At 33.7% G+C, this 14,907-nt stretch overlaps 1 protein-coding gene across 1 annotated transcript; it reads right to left on the reverse strand.

The window, feature by feature from the left end:
* Positions 1–9,548: 9,548 nt before the first annotated feature.
* On the reverse strand, positions 9,549–12,909 carry LOC112998191 (uncharacterized). Its single transcript, XM_041006207.1, has 7 exons — positions 12,828–12,909; positions 12,436–12,481; positions 12,026–12,119; positions 10,423–10,475; positions 10,212–10,296; positions 10,028–10,130; positions 9,549–9,944 (listed from the first exon to the last, which is right to left on the reverse strand). Exons 1-7 carry the CDS (start codon positions 12,907–12,909, stop codon positions 9,799–9,801), a joined length of 609 nt encoding a protein of 202 aa, XP_040862141.1. The 3' UTR covers positions 9,549–9,798.
* Between the last annotated feature and the right edge of the window lie 1,998 nt (positions 12,910–14,907).

A 14,907-nucleotide genomic window follows, 5' to 3' on the forward strand; every position in this document is an offset into this window, starting at 1 on the left:
AAATAGTCCTTTATATGTTAAAAGAATCTCTTAAAGAGGTTGCAATGGTTTGGCCTTAAAAGTTAAGCTTTCAAATATCTTATAAAGTTTTTAAGTAAATACTTCATTTTGAAAAATAAGTTTTTCTCTCTGGTAATAGATTACCAGAGGCTGTAATCGATTACCAAAAGCAAAAATATTTTTAAACAGCTTTCAGAAAGTTTGAATTTGAATTTTAAAAGGTGTAATTGATTACCACTATTGTGTAATTGATTACCTGTCACGAAAAGTTTTGAAATTCAAACTGAAGAGTCATGACTCCTAAAAAATTAACTGTGTAATCGATTACCAGTAAGGAAATTTTGAAAATAACTCTGTGTTAGACAAGTGGTCTCAGATATCTTAAGAAGGGGGGGTGAATTAAGATATTACAAACTATTTCCCCAATTAAAATTCTATTTAACTTTCTATTCAAGTTATAAATTCCCTTAATAATGAATTTCTTAAATATTGATTCAAATAGAACAATTTGAATATGAATATAAAGCAATAATAAATAAAGGAGTTTAAGGGAAGAGAAAGTGCAAACTCAGATTTATACTGGTTCGGCCACACCCTTGTGCCTACGTCCAGTCCCTAAGCAACCCGCTTGAGAGTTCCACTATCTTGTAAATTCCTTTTACAAGTTCTAAACACACAAGGACAATCCTTCCTTTGTGTTTAGAATTCTTTTACAACAAAAGACCCTCGGTCTCTTAATCCCTTTTCAGAATAAAGAAGAAGAGAAGAAGAAATCTCTCTTAAAAGAGATAGATTGAACAATTTGAGCACTCAAATAATTCCTTATTGAATCACAAGTGTTTTGGCCAAGGAATTTTTAAGAGGATAAAACAATTTTTCTTTTTAAGAGGATAAGACCTTTTTGTTCAGAAAACTCTACGCAAATTCGTGTCTCAAGTCACATATATATAGGCCTTTGATAGCCATTCAAGAACCAAATGAAAAGATGTGACAATTGAGAATATTTTCTAAAAATCTCCTCTGGTAATCGATTACAGTATGTGTGTAATCGATTACTAGCTTTAAAATTTGAATTAAAACGTTCAGTAACTGCTGGTAATCGATTACCATATATGTGTAATCGATTACACAGTGCAAATTTTGAATTCAAATTTTAATAGCTGTTGTAAATCATTTTTGGCCACTAGTAATCGATTACATCCTCTAGTAATCGATTACCAGAGAGTAAATCTCTTGAAAAAGACATTTTAACTTAAATTTCTTGGCCAAACCTTTTGCTACTTCAAATAGGAATTCCCTTCCTATTTAATATACCCTTCCTAAGACTCTAGAAACTGTCTTGATCGTCCATCTTGAATATCTTTAATTTCCTTGTCTTGAATAAAGCTTTGAGAAACATGTGATCCTTTTTTAGAAGCATGTGATCCTTTGGCATCATCAAAACATTCAGCTTGATCCTTTGTCTACACTCTGAAAATTCACAACTCTTCACAAGTTTTTTGAAAGGTCACCAAAGGCCTATAAATATGTGACTTGTACTCGAAATTCTTCAGAGTTTTTCAGAACATTCATTGTCTTATCCTCTCACAAGAAAACCTGGCCAAACACTTGCAAAATCATTAAGGATTCTTATAATTTCTTCAAGTTGTATCATTTTTCTCTAAAAGAGAGAAAAACAATCTTCTGTACTTCAAAGCCATCAATTGTTAGTCAAGAGACAATGGGTCTCTTGATTTGTAAAGTTCTCTGAACACAAGGGAAGGATATCCCTGAGTGGTTCAGGAATTGTAAAGGGATTTACAAGTTAGTAGAAATCTCAAGTAGTTTACTTGAGTAGTTTACTTGAGGACTGGACGTAGGCACAGGGCGTGGCCAAACCAGTATAAAACTGAGTTTGCAATTCTCTCTTCCCTAAACTATTTTACTTTATTGCAGTTTAATTTTACTTTGCATATTTAAAGAAGTATCAAGTAAATTATTCATTACTTCTTTTCTGCATATTAAGTCTGCATATTCCTTTTAAAGAGAGAATTAAAATTTATTAGGGAAAATCTTTTAAACTTAATTCAACCCCCCTCCCCCCTCTTAAGTTATTGAGGTCACTTGTTTAACAAAAACTACTTGTAATGCAATGTTAATGATTTTCTCTATCTAATGAAATCTTTATTTCCACCCACATCTACTAAGACACTCTATTTTTTGTTTCCCGCATGAAAAGCCTAACTTATTTATTCTTTTCTCCCAAATTTCTTTGCAAAGATAAAAATAATAAATTGCATTGTGATCAGAGATGCATGAATTGGGAAAAACAAATATCAATATATTTCTAGAAATGATTTTATTTAGATACCCTTCCTCAGTTCTTTAGAAAATAATCATTTTCAATGCATTATCCTCTAAATATTATATGGATGATCAGGCCATAATAAACAGAAAAGCACATAGAAGAATAATAGAAATAGAATTGCATTAAATAGATAATAGATAGAGTTACATTACAAGAGTTGGCATGCCAGGCTCCCAACAATGGGGGTTTAACCTCTCATAGCCATGAAAGGCTTTACATTTCAGGGGCTAATATGGATGGAAGAAGGGGTTGGATGAATAGAAGAAAGAAAGAAAGGAATGGCTAAAGAATAAGGGTTTCCCCTATGAAATAGGCTTAGACTTTGGATTACTTCAATAGAGAGCTCTTAGACTCCGTGTGTCTTTCCATTCTGCTTGCTACTCCTTTTATAGGCCTAAGGTAGCTTACTTTTCACGCTGACTTCACGCTTAGCGCGGGATTTCGCGCTAAGTGCACCTTCAGACTTCTTTATGCTAAGCTTGAGCTTGCCTGCTAAGCGAGGGTGCACGCTAACCGAGCTGTCCAATTCTTCCAACTTTTCTTCAAGACTTTTTCTTCCAGTTTTTGCATCAATTTTCCTTTAAAGCACTTGAAATCTTCTTCTTTTGACTTCTGCTTATCAAAAATTTCAAAGATCTTAATTTCTTCATTATTTCATTAAAAAATAGTAAAGTGAAGAAATTACAATCATTATAAGCCAAAATTGACTATCAATTTTACTCAAATTTCACCGTTATCAACTCCCCCAAATTAAAATCTTTGCTTGTCTTCAAGCAAAACCAAGTTCTGAATGTATCGACACATGAGATAATTGCGAATCCTTTCAAACCTTTCAATGATTGATCATGCGTTTGCATTTGTCTTGATCTTGTGATGGAGGAATACGCAAGTGTCTCAGCTAAAAATGTTTCTAAATTTAACAACTGAACTAATGTTCCTAACTTTGCACTTCTTCTCAGTTAAGGCAATCATACATACATATTGTGGATCACTAAGAGCTTTTTAGGCTTGTAATGTGGTTGGGCTAACTAAGAATTCATGGTTTTTCTTTGGAAACAAAATTAGGTTCTAAGAGAGCACCTACCTTATGTTTTTCTGATAACCCGTGACTTTATATTTCACAGCCCCCGACTATCCTGCCTTCTATTCCTAACAACACACAAAATTTATTTGGCACTTAGTTGTTATAATCTCTTTATTTGAAACACAAGGTTTTTTTTATAACATAATTAAATTGGTACCGTAGCAACTTATCACACTTTACATTTGAGTGTGTGCTATTAGTGATGTTCTTGAAATAAAAATTTTCACCTAAAACCAAAAATTCTCCTCCCCCAAATTAGAGGTAAATTTATAATGACTTGTGCTCTCCTACAACCTAAGATCAGGTGATCATTAATTTCATTTGGCTCATGTTTCAAAAACAATTTATTACATTATGTTCAACAGGGTGCAAGGGATTCATTCTAGTAACAAGTTGGCTATTTGGCTCAGTGGCTAAGAACATCAAAACAAGGCCTTGATTATTTCCACCTTATGTATGTACTCAAACAATCTCAGAATCATGCAAAATCAGGAAATTAAGGACAATCGTTCTCTCACAGTTATAAGGTCACACATCTCATCGAACATTTATGAAGTGCTTGGCTTACCATACCATGATTTTCGTTCAGACGTGCTAACCTCTTTACTCTTGTGCTTTCAATTCATACTTCATCACTCACAATGCCTACTCACAAGAATCAAAACCTTCACCATTATCTCATCAACGCATAATGTATCTCATGCATCAATTCATCCAGAACAAGTCACAGCTAGTTACTAATTTCCTATGTCTATCATGCAATTTTTATTTAATGACTAAAATTAAACTAATGGAATTAACTGTTGAAATTAAAATAAAGAAAAAGAAAAAAAAATAAAGAAAAAAATCCTGGTCAAAATGGGCCTTAATCCTGTGTGGGCCTTGGATCCCAAGCTCTATGAGCATCACTGATGTCCGCAACATAATCATCATTAGCTTCAACACTTGCGACATCATTATCAACGACATTAGAGGTGTCACCCCCCCCCCCCTAACAGAAGGAAGTTGGACTCCTGACCAAGCAACCTGGGCTAGAAATGCCTCTGGTGTCATCACCGGCTATTGGAGGGAGAGATGGGGAAGGTTGTGCATCAGTAGGTACTGGCTGTGGTGGAGACTATGTAGCATAGGGAGGAGCTACTTTGGCTGAGAAGAAGGCCGAGAAATCTGGCCGACAGGTGGAGGTGAGATGTCTGGAGGAGGGACTGCTAGTGGAGGAGCTGGTGGAATGTCTGGAGTGGCTCGGGTCTTGACCTATTTTGGCCCCAGGAAAACACCATAAGAGTTTGCAGGATTCACAACTAGCTTGGCTTCATCATCTTCTAGAAACACAAAATTCAGGTGTCACCCAACAAGGTTAGCTTTTTGCTCAATTTTCCTCTGTCTGAAAGCAAGTCTTGTTATCACTGGGATGCCCAATCGTCTCAAACAAGTTAAAGGTGGCTTTCTGGTCTTCCACACTCATCTCCAAGTTGCCATTCCCTATGTCCACAACACACTTTGCAATAAACATGAATGGCCAACCCAAAATCAAGGGATCTCAGCATCTTCTTCAATGTCCCTGATTACAAAATCCACCGGAAAAGTGAGTTGGCAGACTTTGACCAGGACATCTTCAACTACCCCGAACGGTCTTGTGATGGAACTGTCTGCTAGCTAGAGTGTCATCCTCGTAGGAGCAATGTTCATAGTTTTTATTCTTTGGCACATGGACAGGGGCATCTAGTTGATGCTTGCTCCTAAGTCAATGAGAGTCTTCCCTATGGACACATCCCCAATGATGCTTGCTAAGCCTAGATTATGCGCTAAGCGAGTTGTTCAATTCTTCCAACTTTTCTTCAAGGCTTTTTATTCCAATTTTTGCATAAATTTTCCTCTAAAGCACTTGAAATCTTCTTCTTTTGACTTTTGCTTATCAAAAATTGCAAAAATGTTCATTTCTTCATTATTTCATTAAAAACAATAGTAAAGTGAAGAAATTGTAATCATTATTATCCAAAAATGACTATCAATTTTACTCGAATTTCACAGTTATCATTCACCCGTCAAAAATCCTGTCCTTTGTGCCAAAAAAAGATGTGACCCCATGTTGCTTTTCCCCATATGATTTTTACCTCAAATTGCATGTTTTGAGATGATGTGACTCAACAATGCTTTCAACAAGACGATTAGACTAAACATTGATTTTTTTTCAAATAGTGCAAATCAATCGTAATTAATTAAGACTCAATCTAAACAGTTTATATTGATAGTGCAATCTTAGTCGTTCGTATCAGTCACGTGAAAATAATATATTACCTATTATATATACAGTAGGGGGTTAGCTGCAACTCAACACCTTTGTCTGCTACTCACCCTATCTCATCATCCTCAAACCATTTATTTTTCTCACAAAGTCTAATTTGTAATGGACAACAATCCATGGGAGCTTCTCAACATTGATGACTCGGACCTCCCATCCTTTGTTCGCCCAACTAATCATTCATCCTCCAATTCAACAAGACCTATTCCTGGTCCAGTTAGGACCGTACAAGCTGCCATCATGAATCGACAATCTAAGGTGCCACTCCCAACTCAGCAATTCACAATACGCACCCACCAAGTAGCCCAACGTGAATTTAACAAAAATCCATGGTTATATGCTTTAGATTTCGTTCTATCACAAGGTCAACTACAATTAAACATTTATTGTATTTGATACACCTAAACATCCAATAGATCGTTGAATTCATATAATTGTAGGACTGGTAAATTTTGATGACACACCTCATGGGACAATGTTAGGGTTCATTGATATACTTTTAGTCATGTCCCTTTAATAGTCATCATTGTCAAAAGTTGTACCCCCAATGGTTTTGGTGACATGACACTTACGCTCAAGGTAGTCAACTTTAATTTGCTCTCTAATGATTACATTGTTGTTTTTCGGGTATTCATTCATGAGAGTTTTGATTTCACGATCCTATGGGGACTATTGATTCCATCACGAAATGGACAATCATAGAAGATCAAGATAGTAGCCCATATATGACAAACATTCACGTTGGTTTTGTCCTAGTTCTACGAGACGTAAGTTTATTACTCTTGTTGTTAATTTCTTACTTTTTGTGTCGTATAGAGTTTGTTTTTATTGAATTAAATAGTATACTCTATAGGTGGTTGCGTTTTGTCCCTTTCTTTCTCACTCCAAATGTTATTTGAATATTACACTGCACAATGTTGTGAAGGTAATGTTTTTTGCATTTTAGGTTACCAATAATTTTGGTAATCACAAATTTGCATTGTATACCCATATGTTCTTCATACTTGACGTAGGTGTTTCCGAAGGAGAATTGACCGCTTGTGAAGCAGTATATGTTTCATGCGTGCAATATGTCATCAAATGTGTTTCATCAATGACTTCATCATTTATGTTTCTTTTTATGTGTAATGTTATTTTATTTCGGGCGTGTAATGTTGTTCAATTTTATGGATTATCGTTTATGTACTAAGGATTTGAGAAAATAATTTACATCAATAAAATCCTCTGGTTTCATTTAAGAATTTATTATTTATTTTAAAAATACTATTGTATATTAATTCATATTTAACTAAATTATATTTATATTAAGTATTTAAATATATTCATTTTTCTTAAATGTTATTCTACATAAATTACTTTTTTTATCATTTAATATATATAAATTAGTGAACTAAAAAAATTAAAAACAGAAAACAAACAGATAGTTTTTAAATAAAAAAAAATTAAATAAAAAAACATTTTAAAATAAAATACCAAAGAAACTCAAATAAATAAACAAAAAATAAAAAATAGTTAATTTTAAAATAAAAAAACAAACAAAATAAAAAAATTGCATAAACAAAACCAAAAAAACTCAAATAAATAAATAATACATTCTAACCTACATTATAAAAAACCTGAAAAATTGATGTAGTAAGACCGTTACGAGAAAAAAAAAAGTTAGAAAATCGGTTATTAGAGAATTGTTTTATTAACGTGAAAAAAAGGTGAGAAATCAATTTCGCAAAAATCAATGTCATAAATAATGAAACATACCATCCATGTAAAAAAATTTAGGTTTGTATTATTTGAGTAAATAATAAATTTATTTGTATTATTTATGTCAAAAATTCATAAATAATGGATGTCTTCGTTAAATAATTCCCTAGCATGTTTTGTTAGGCCCCCATTACATGCAGAATTGTCCGCTGCTACCACAACAGACTGACAGACACCTTATTAATGGTTTGTTAATTTTTTATCCAAAGCCAAAAAAAGAAAAAAAAGGGGAGTTGGAATGAACCATGGAGGGCATTTGTTTCACGCATTCCTCTATTTCAAAAATTTCATTTCAAAAGAAGTATAGGTGAGACCTTAAATAGGAACTTATAATCTCGCCTATTTAACGAAAAGGTAAGATTTGAGTTTAAAAGAATTCTATTTACTTAAATAGGTTAAACTTAGACTTGTAAAAAAGTCTATTAGGCCTAATCACTACCACAAAAAATACAAACTACGACGGTCGAAAACAACATTTTAGAAAAAACCACAACTTGTCAACCGTCTTTGAAGCTAACATCGTTGAAAGTTAACACTTTCGATGACGGTTCAGAAAACACCGTCTTTTAAAAAAGGTACCTTCTAAGACAGTGCTGACGTAAGCATCGACTTAGAAAGGTAACTTTCGAAGCCGGTGCTAAAGATAATGACCGTCCTCGAAAGCTAGCTTGCTAAGATAGTGTTAGCGTAAGCACCGTCTTAGAAAGCCAGTTTTCTAAGGCGTTGCTTTCATAATCAGCGTATTAGAAAGCTAGCTTTCAAAGACGTTGCTTTTGTAAGTACCGTCTTAGAAAACTAGCTTTCTAATACGATGTTTACATAAGCACCATCCTCGAAAGGTAGCTTTCTAAGACAGTACTTACGCCAACACCGTCTTAGAATGTAAATTAATTTTACATGCATCATAGTATAAAATAAGTGTTTTGAAAGTTGAGTTGTGACAAAAACAAATCAAACACAGTATGAAGGTGTCATAGGATAAAATTTAGGTGCTCACACATGCCAATACATTGCAACACAGTATGTCTGAGTCATAATGAGCAATCTCCTTAAAGAAAAAGGTAGAAAATGATAAAAGTATAAGGGAAACAAAAGGGCCACCAAAATAATGTAAAAATAATAAACAATAAAGTACACAACATGATGAAATAAAAAAGAAATATGCTACGACTCAGGCATTCCAATACATTGCAAAAGTCCATGATAATACAAAGTTAAAATAAAACATGTAGTCCTGAAAAGTTTGTGCAGAGAAGTGCTGAAAGCTATTGATAACATTTTTGGCCAGTTGAAATACTTCTCCTAGTCATCATCCATAACTTTTCGTTCCCAAGCACCATATATTTTCTATGTTACACAATTACACATGGCAATAGAAAAACAAGTAAACATTCTTGGCAGCCAAAACTATACTTAATTACCTAGAATAATGTCAGGGCTCTATAATGCCTTGTAGACACAATGGAGCTATGATTCTAATTATCATATGTAGTACTACCAAAATCAATCAGCTTAATAGCACTAGACTTGGGCAAGCACTTGATGAATTGTGTTTCATCTGAGGAAACTCTCTATACCAATCCAATCTTTTCCCTTAAATATATTATAATTGAGTCTACAAACATTATTATGTGGGGATCCAAAAATAGAATATACCTTATAGCTAGTGAGCTTTACATATTCAGAGGAACAACAAGTATATTTTCTATTGCCTTAGGATTAATAAGGATTAAGCATAGTTCATGCATATTTGAATATGATAAAGAACAAGAAACAAGTTACAATAAGCAGACACAACCAACATTCACTGCATCCCTGGACAAAGAAAGCAGGCCAAGGAAAAAGCCATGGTTTCATTTGTAACCAAGAGACTTATAAGAATGGAACATGCGAAATAAACTAAAGGCCAAGAATAATCCACAGACATGTTATAGATTCCAAAATCTGACTTCCAAATTACCAAATAACATCCATAGGGAATGGGCAGTATTTATTTCTCTTTATAAAATCAAATAAGGTTGGTCTAAGCTTCTCAAACACCTGATAACACTATTAAAATGCATTGAAAGGAATGTTTCTGCTTAGTTATCAAATCAATGAATAAAGCCCACATGGATATATATAAAAACCACTCAACTTGTTTCTACTTAGGTATCATATGAAGCTTCTAGTGTTGATCTTTAACAAACCAAACAGCATCCATAGAAGTTACAAGTGCCTCAATTTTGGCATTTTTTGCAGTGAAATAAAAAATCATTCCTACACAAACTTATAATAGTAAAAAGGTAAAAAGAAGAGGAATAATAGCTAATAGGAATAATAGTAGATTCTAAATCTTCTAGGTGAGTTAGTATCATTAACACATGTTTTTGTAATCACAAATTCAATTGGCTCATAACCCTCAACAGGGATTGTGATATTAACTTCATATGGGGTATTACGGACCACCTCACCTGGAAAAGAGTTGAAACATTAAACTTTAACAAAGAAAACTCAGCACAGAACATTGATGATCCTAAAATAAGTGGGACCATACATCTCCAATCAACAATCAACATTGAGGGTGACAACATTATAGGAGGCTTCCCTTTGGCAGCAGACCCCGACAATCCAACTTCAAGGCCCTTATCTGGAAGTACCTAATTAGCAGCAGTCAACAATGGTCATGCCCCCAGTACCTTAAGGAAAGCCAAAAACAGTTCCCCAGAGACTAAATGTACCTTTAAACTAGGCTTTTGAACTAGGGAAGAAAGTGAAGCAACTGCAGTCATAAACAAAACTACCTGAGTTTGCCCTATATGAAAGCTGTAAAGAACAAGCATAACATATTTGTAATAATTGAAGGAAAGCTTGGGTAAGTGAAACAACTGGCAACAGAAAATAAAATGCCAATGATTAACTAAAAGAAGCAACAACAGCAACAACCCTGACCTAAAATCATGGTGGGGTTTCTCAAAACCAATTTGGGTCATGCCATTATAAACCTACAATTTCATAAAAAGTAAATTTAGTATTATAATTCAATTTAATAGTAAATTTAGTATTATAATACTAAATTTAGTACCATAAATCTACACTTCATTTTGGTATTACATTAATTTGGTCCTTGGATGATTTTTAATATCAAAACACCCTAAAAGTTCTTATTCTTAAAAAAATAAAGTCTAAAAGCTACTGTTTACTAGGACTAAATTTAAATTATTCAAGTTGTGTTTGACTGGCTATTGGCAAACAGCATAAAACATAACATAATAGAACAAAAGACAATAATGTCCTGCATAATGTGTTTGGTAACTTCAAAATTGAACAAGACCATGTGTTCTATTTTGCCTTTGACACTTATTAAAGAAAACAGAATATGAACTTCAATTACACACATACCAGTCTTTTGGTTGTAAATGGGATCTTTTGTCATACATCATTCTATGATAATTATTATATAATTGAAAAAATTATTAATATTTTTTAGTTCATTCAAAAATTATTAAACATTTAATGAAAAAAAAATTGACAAATAAAACTTGTGAATTCATAAAAATAATATATAAAGTATTATGAAAATGTCATGTTATTAATCAACCAACATGTCACAAAATATTGTTAGTTATTAAAATAATATTAGAAGCAATACATAGGAAAATGTGAAACATGAAAACAAATCAGAAAACTATAATAGAAAATGGAGATGACAACATATAGGAGAATGAGAAACAAATTATTAATTCAAAAGACAATTAATGGGAAATGAGAAAATGTGATGGTAAAAGGGGGGTGGCATGCCAGAATGTGATAAAGAGGAATTGGGGTGTGACCAAGAAAGAGAGACAAAGAACACTTGATGATAAAAGATGAACAACAAAATGGGTTTGTTCAATTCTTCCTGGTTCTACCCTTTTTAATAGAACCAAATTGTCTCACTTTTTAATTTCAATGTTCTGTCTTGTTATATTTTAAAAATACAAGTATACAACAACCTATAAGTTTTGTTCTGTTCTGTTCGAACTTGACTACCAAACGCTATAATAGGAATAGACCTCCTACAAGGAAGGTCTATGTGAGAAGGCACAGGCAGCTGAAGAGGATCACAACCTTAATGGGTCAGCTTCACTGTAAATAATCGACTAACAGAAGTTTTTTAGTTAGGTGGGACAGAAGGTTGAGGGGGTATTGTACAGTTGGGAAGTGAGGCCAAGCTGAGACTGTGGAATTACTCGACATTCTTGTGTCATATTGTATGTTCTTTGGATTTGGTTCCACATTGAGACCGATCAGAAAAATCAAGTTCTTGCAATATTTTCAATCTTGTCTCTAACTGGTACCAATTCAATCACGGTCACACTACCTCAATGACCAAAACTTACCATTTGAACACCACTTTGATGTCCCTATATATTGTGGAGCAAATTGATTTTCCAATATTCTAGTGAGGACTAAAATGGGGGTTCCCTCTAATTTAGTTCTAGGAGTTATGCAATATGCATATATCCTTCAAGCAAACAAATACATATAAGTGGAAGTGGTAGAGTTTGCTCACAAGTTCCCATGATCTTGGATGAAAACCAACAGTGATGCCTTGAAATACTGGAGGGCCCAGTCTATCACATGGAATTGCAAGATCAACTAAAACTCTGAAAGACATCAAGAATGACGTAATATTTACATATTCAAATCATACTTCAATAGCTAATATGGGAAATCAACAACAGAAATGAAAAGTATATGCCATTTCTGAAAATAGTAAGATGAATAAAAGTACATTAATAAGCAAGCACTAGAAAATCATCACGAAATTGATTAAAATCTGATCTAAACTAATTAGTTTGGTAAAAATGTTTATATTCACACAATGTATTTTCCCTTTTCACATTCAAAGAACTGAAGGAAACTTTTTGACATTTGCATCTAACTTTTTGACAACTCAGAACAAGGTAAAGTATCATAGACCTGTAGTTTGATTCATTTGTGACATTACATATGCATCCAGGACAACCTGCAATATGAAAACACAGAAAAACATACGTGATTTGCAACTTGAAACAGGATTTAAAATAGCAGAAGTCTTTTCAATATGGCACTAAGAAAGTTTATGACCAACATCATCGAGAAATTCTGCTTTGCGTAAATCACTCGATGATTTGTTATTATCTCCCTAGTTTTTTACTCTTTTTCAGAATTTTGTTTGTCCTGCTGTGCTTCTAAACAACCCATAAAGATAGTTCACAAAAAAAAGAAAAAAGAAAAAAAGGAAATTGAGAGTGAAAGGAATCAATGTTGGATCATTGCTCAAAGCTCACGTTTCATGTCACCCTAACTAATATCTCAAAATATGATTGTACCTTTACATTGTCCATTCAAACATTTCCCACATATGATCCTGAAATTGAGAGTGAAAGGAAGCAATGGCCATTGGGTCACCATTAGTTGCATTAATACCAGTGACTACGAGATCTGTAGTTATGAAAGGCTTGTCCGAAATTGTTGGCTCATGCTCCACATCACCTAATGTAACTAGTGCCTCCCATTTCATTGCAGACTCGAGTACCAATGAAGAAACACATTTAGGCTCTAATTATGACAAAGTCGAAACACAAGCAAAAATGATTATAAGGTACCTTTTTAGTATCTGATTCACTTTACAAGAATACACTTGCCCATGATGACTCCATACCTCATAATGTAGACACAAAAAATTTTAGTATCATTAGTAGTTCTAAAATGAGGGCGAGCCCTGGTGCAGCGGTAAAGTTGTGCCTTGGTGACTTGTTGGTCATGGGTTCGAATCCGGAAACAGTCTCTTTGCATATGCAAGGGTAAGGCTGCGTACAACATCCCTCCCCCATACCTTCGCATAGCGAAGAGCCTCTGGGCAATGGGGTACGAAGAGAGAAGAGAGAAGAGAGAGTAGTTCTAAAATCCGCACCTTTCCAAACACCTGCAAAAATGGGCAGCATGGTTGCACAAAAAATACATATCCTACCCACGCAAAAACCAATTGCAAATACAATGCATTGTCTCAATGTTTTGGTGCATACCAAAATGAAATGAACAAATATCTATTTTTATTCGCACATAATAGTCATTACAGCAGCAACGTTGTTTATAACACTTAAACAAATACATGAAAACACCAAAGTTGTTGTTCACATCTCATCTAAAGCTTTCTACATTGGATGCTTCTAAGTCTTAAAAAATATGCTACCCATTTTTTCTGTAATGTTGTCATGGTCTCGATGTCTAGTGGCGTGCCATCACCAAACCACTAAGTAATTAGAGATTTTCATTTAAAAAAGGAATAAAACATCAAGATTCCCTGTCAATCTTTTGGCGATCGAAAATTTACCATGGTCCAATCATTCTTCAACTCCCTGTTGATTATGTTCCACATCCAATGCATGACATAATAGTCACACTCATAGCCTCCGCTTTGAACGTGACTCTACATTGAATGGGAAAAATAATTCAATGTTACAATTTAGATGTTTAATAACATTATCATTTGCAAACATTTTTTAATTGTATGACTAACCTTCACTTTAATCCACTGGGGTGTAGTTTGATCAATTTTCCCGTCAGAAGTCATTTTTAATGTCCTAAATGCACTGCATTGAAAGATTAATATCATATAAATGTGGGCAACACTATTTATGTATCCATGTTTAAAATACATTGAACTATTTAAAATATATTACTTAACTTGTTAATTGCAACTTTTATATGAACATCAAACTTTTTACGCAATGAACAAAACCACACAACAACATTGTTTGTAGGACACAAACCAACCAACTGCCAATGGGCCCTGCAATTGACACAACAATTATGTATGAATAACACAAACATTCTTTACATGGATACCATAAATATATTTTACTTGTTGATTTAGATAAACTCCTAGGTACACCTCTCAGTGCGATTCCTTAAGCCATTTTTCGATGTAATCTTGACATTGCCCTCATTTATCCTTTGCATTGTGCATTGACTGAGGCTCAAGGAATCTATACACCAAACCATGACCCAAGCTATAACTCCACTCATCCATATACCTATTTTGCACATTTTAAAAAATAAGTTAACATCATGTATATAGCGCACCAATATGGATTTAATAGTCAATGGCATGAATTTTACTTACATGATCCACAACTGTAGTATAGCTATGTTCAAACATTTGTCGCCTAATATTATTTTGTTCACATCAGCATATGTTAAGAACAAGGATGCATCTACATTTGGAATCCCAAATCTACTAACATCCCACACCAACTGAACATGCTTCTCATAAATGTCAACCAGGCTCTTATTCAACTCACGCAAGGGGTGATCTACAGCAACATCATTCACCCGTTGAACAGCTTGAGTCACTTTATTTGGAGTAATGGTTGAATCCTATATTATGAAAAAAAAGAATAATTAAAC

This window comes from Glycine max, chromosome 10, assembly GCF_000004515.6.
Source record: "Glycine max cultivar Williams 82 chromosome 10, Glycine_max_v4.0, whole genome shotgun sequence".
Lineage (NCBI taxonomy): Eukaryota > Viridiplantae > Streptophyta > Magnoliopsida > Fabales > Fabaceae > Glycine > Glycine max.

What these genes read in the sequence shown, in the direction of transcription:
- LOC112998191 (XM_041006207.1), bottom strand. Translation starts at nt 12,909, where the DNA reads ATGGTGACCCAATGGCCATTGCTTCCTTTCACTCTCAATTTCAGGATC. An exon ending in TTTGAATGGACAATGTAAAG is followed by an intron (nt 12,482 to 12,827) that starts GTACAATCATAT and finishes TTCATATTGCAG; the next exon opens with GTTGTCCTGGATGCATATGT. An exon ending in TTCAAAAGCCTAGTTTAAAG is followed by an intron (nt 10,131 to 10,211) that starts GTACATTTAGTC and finishes GCTGCTAATTAG; the next exon opens with GTACTTCCAGATAAGGGCCT.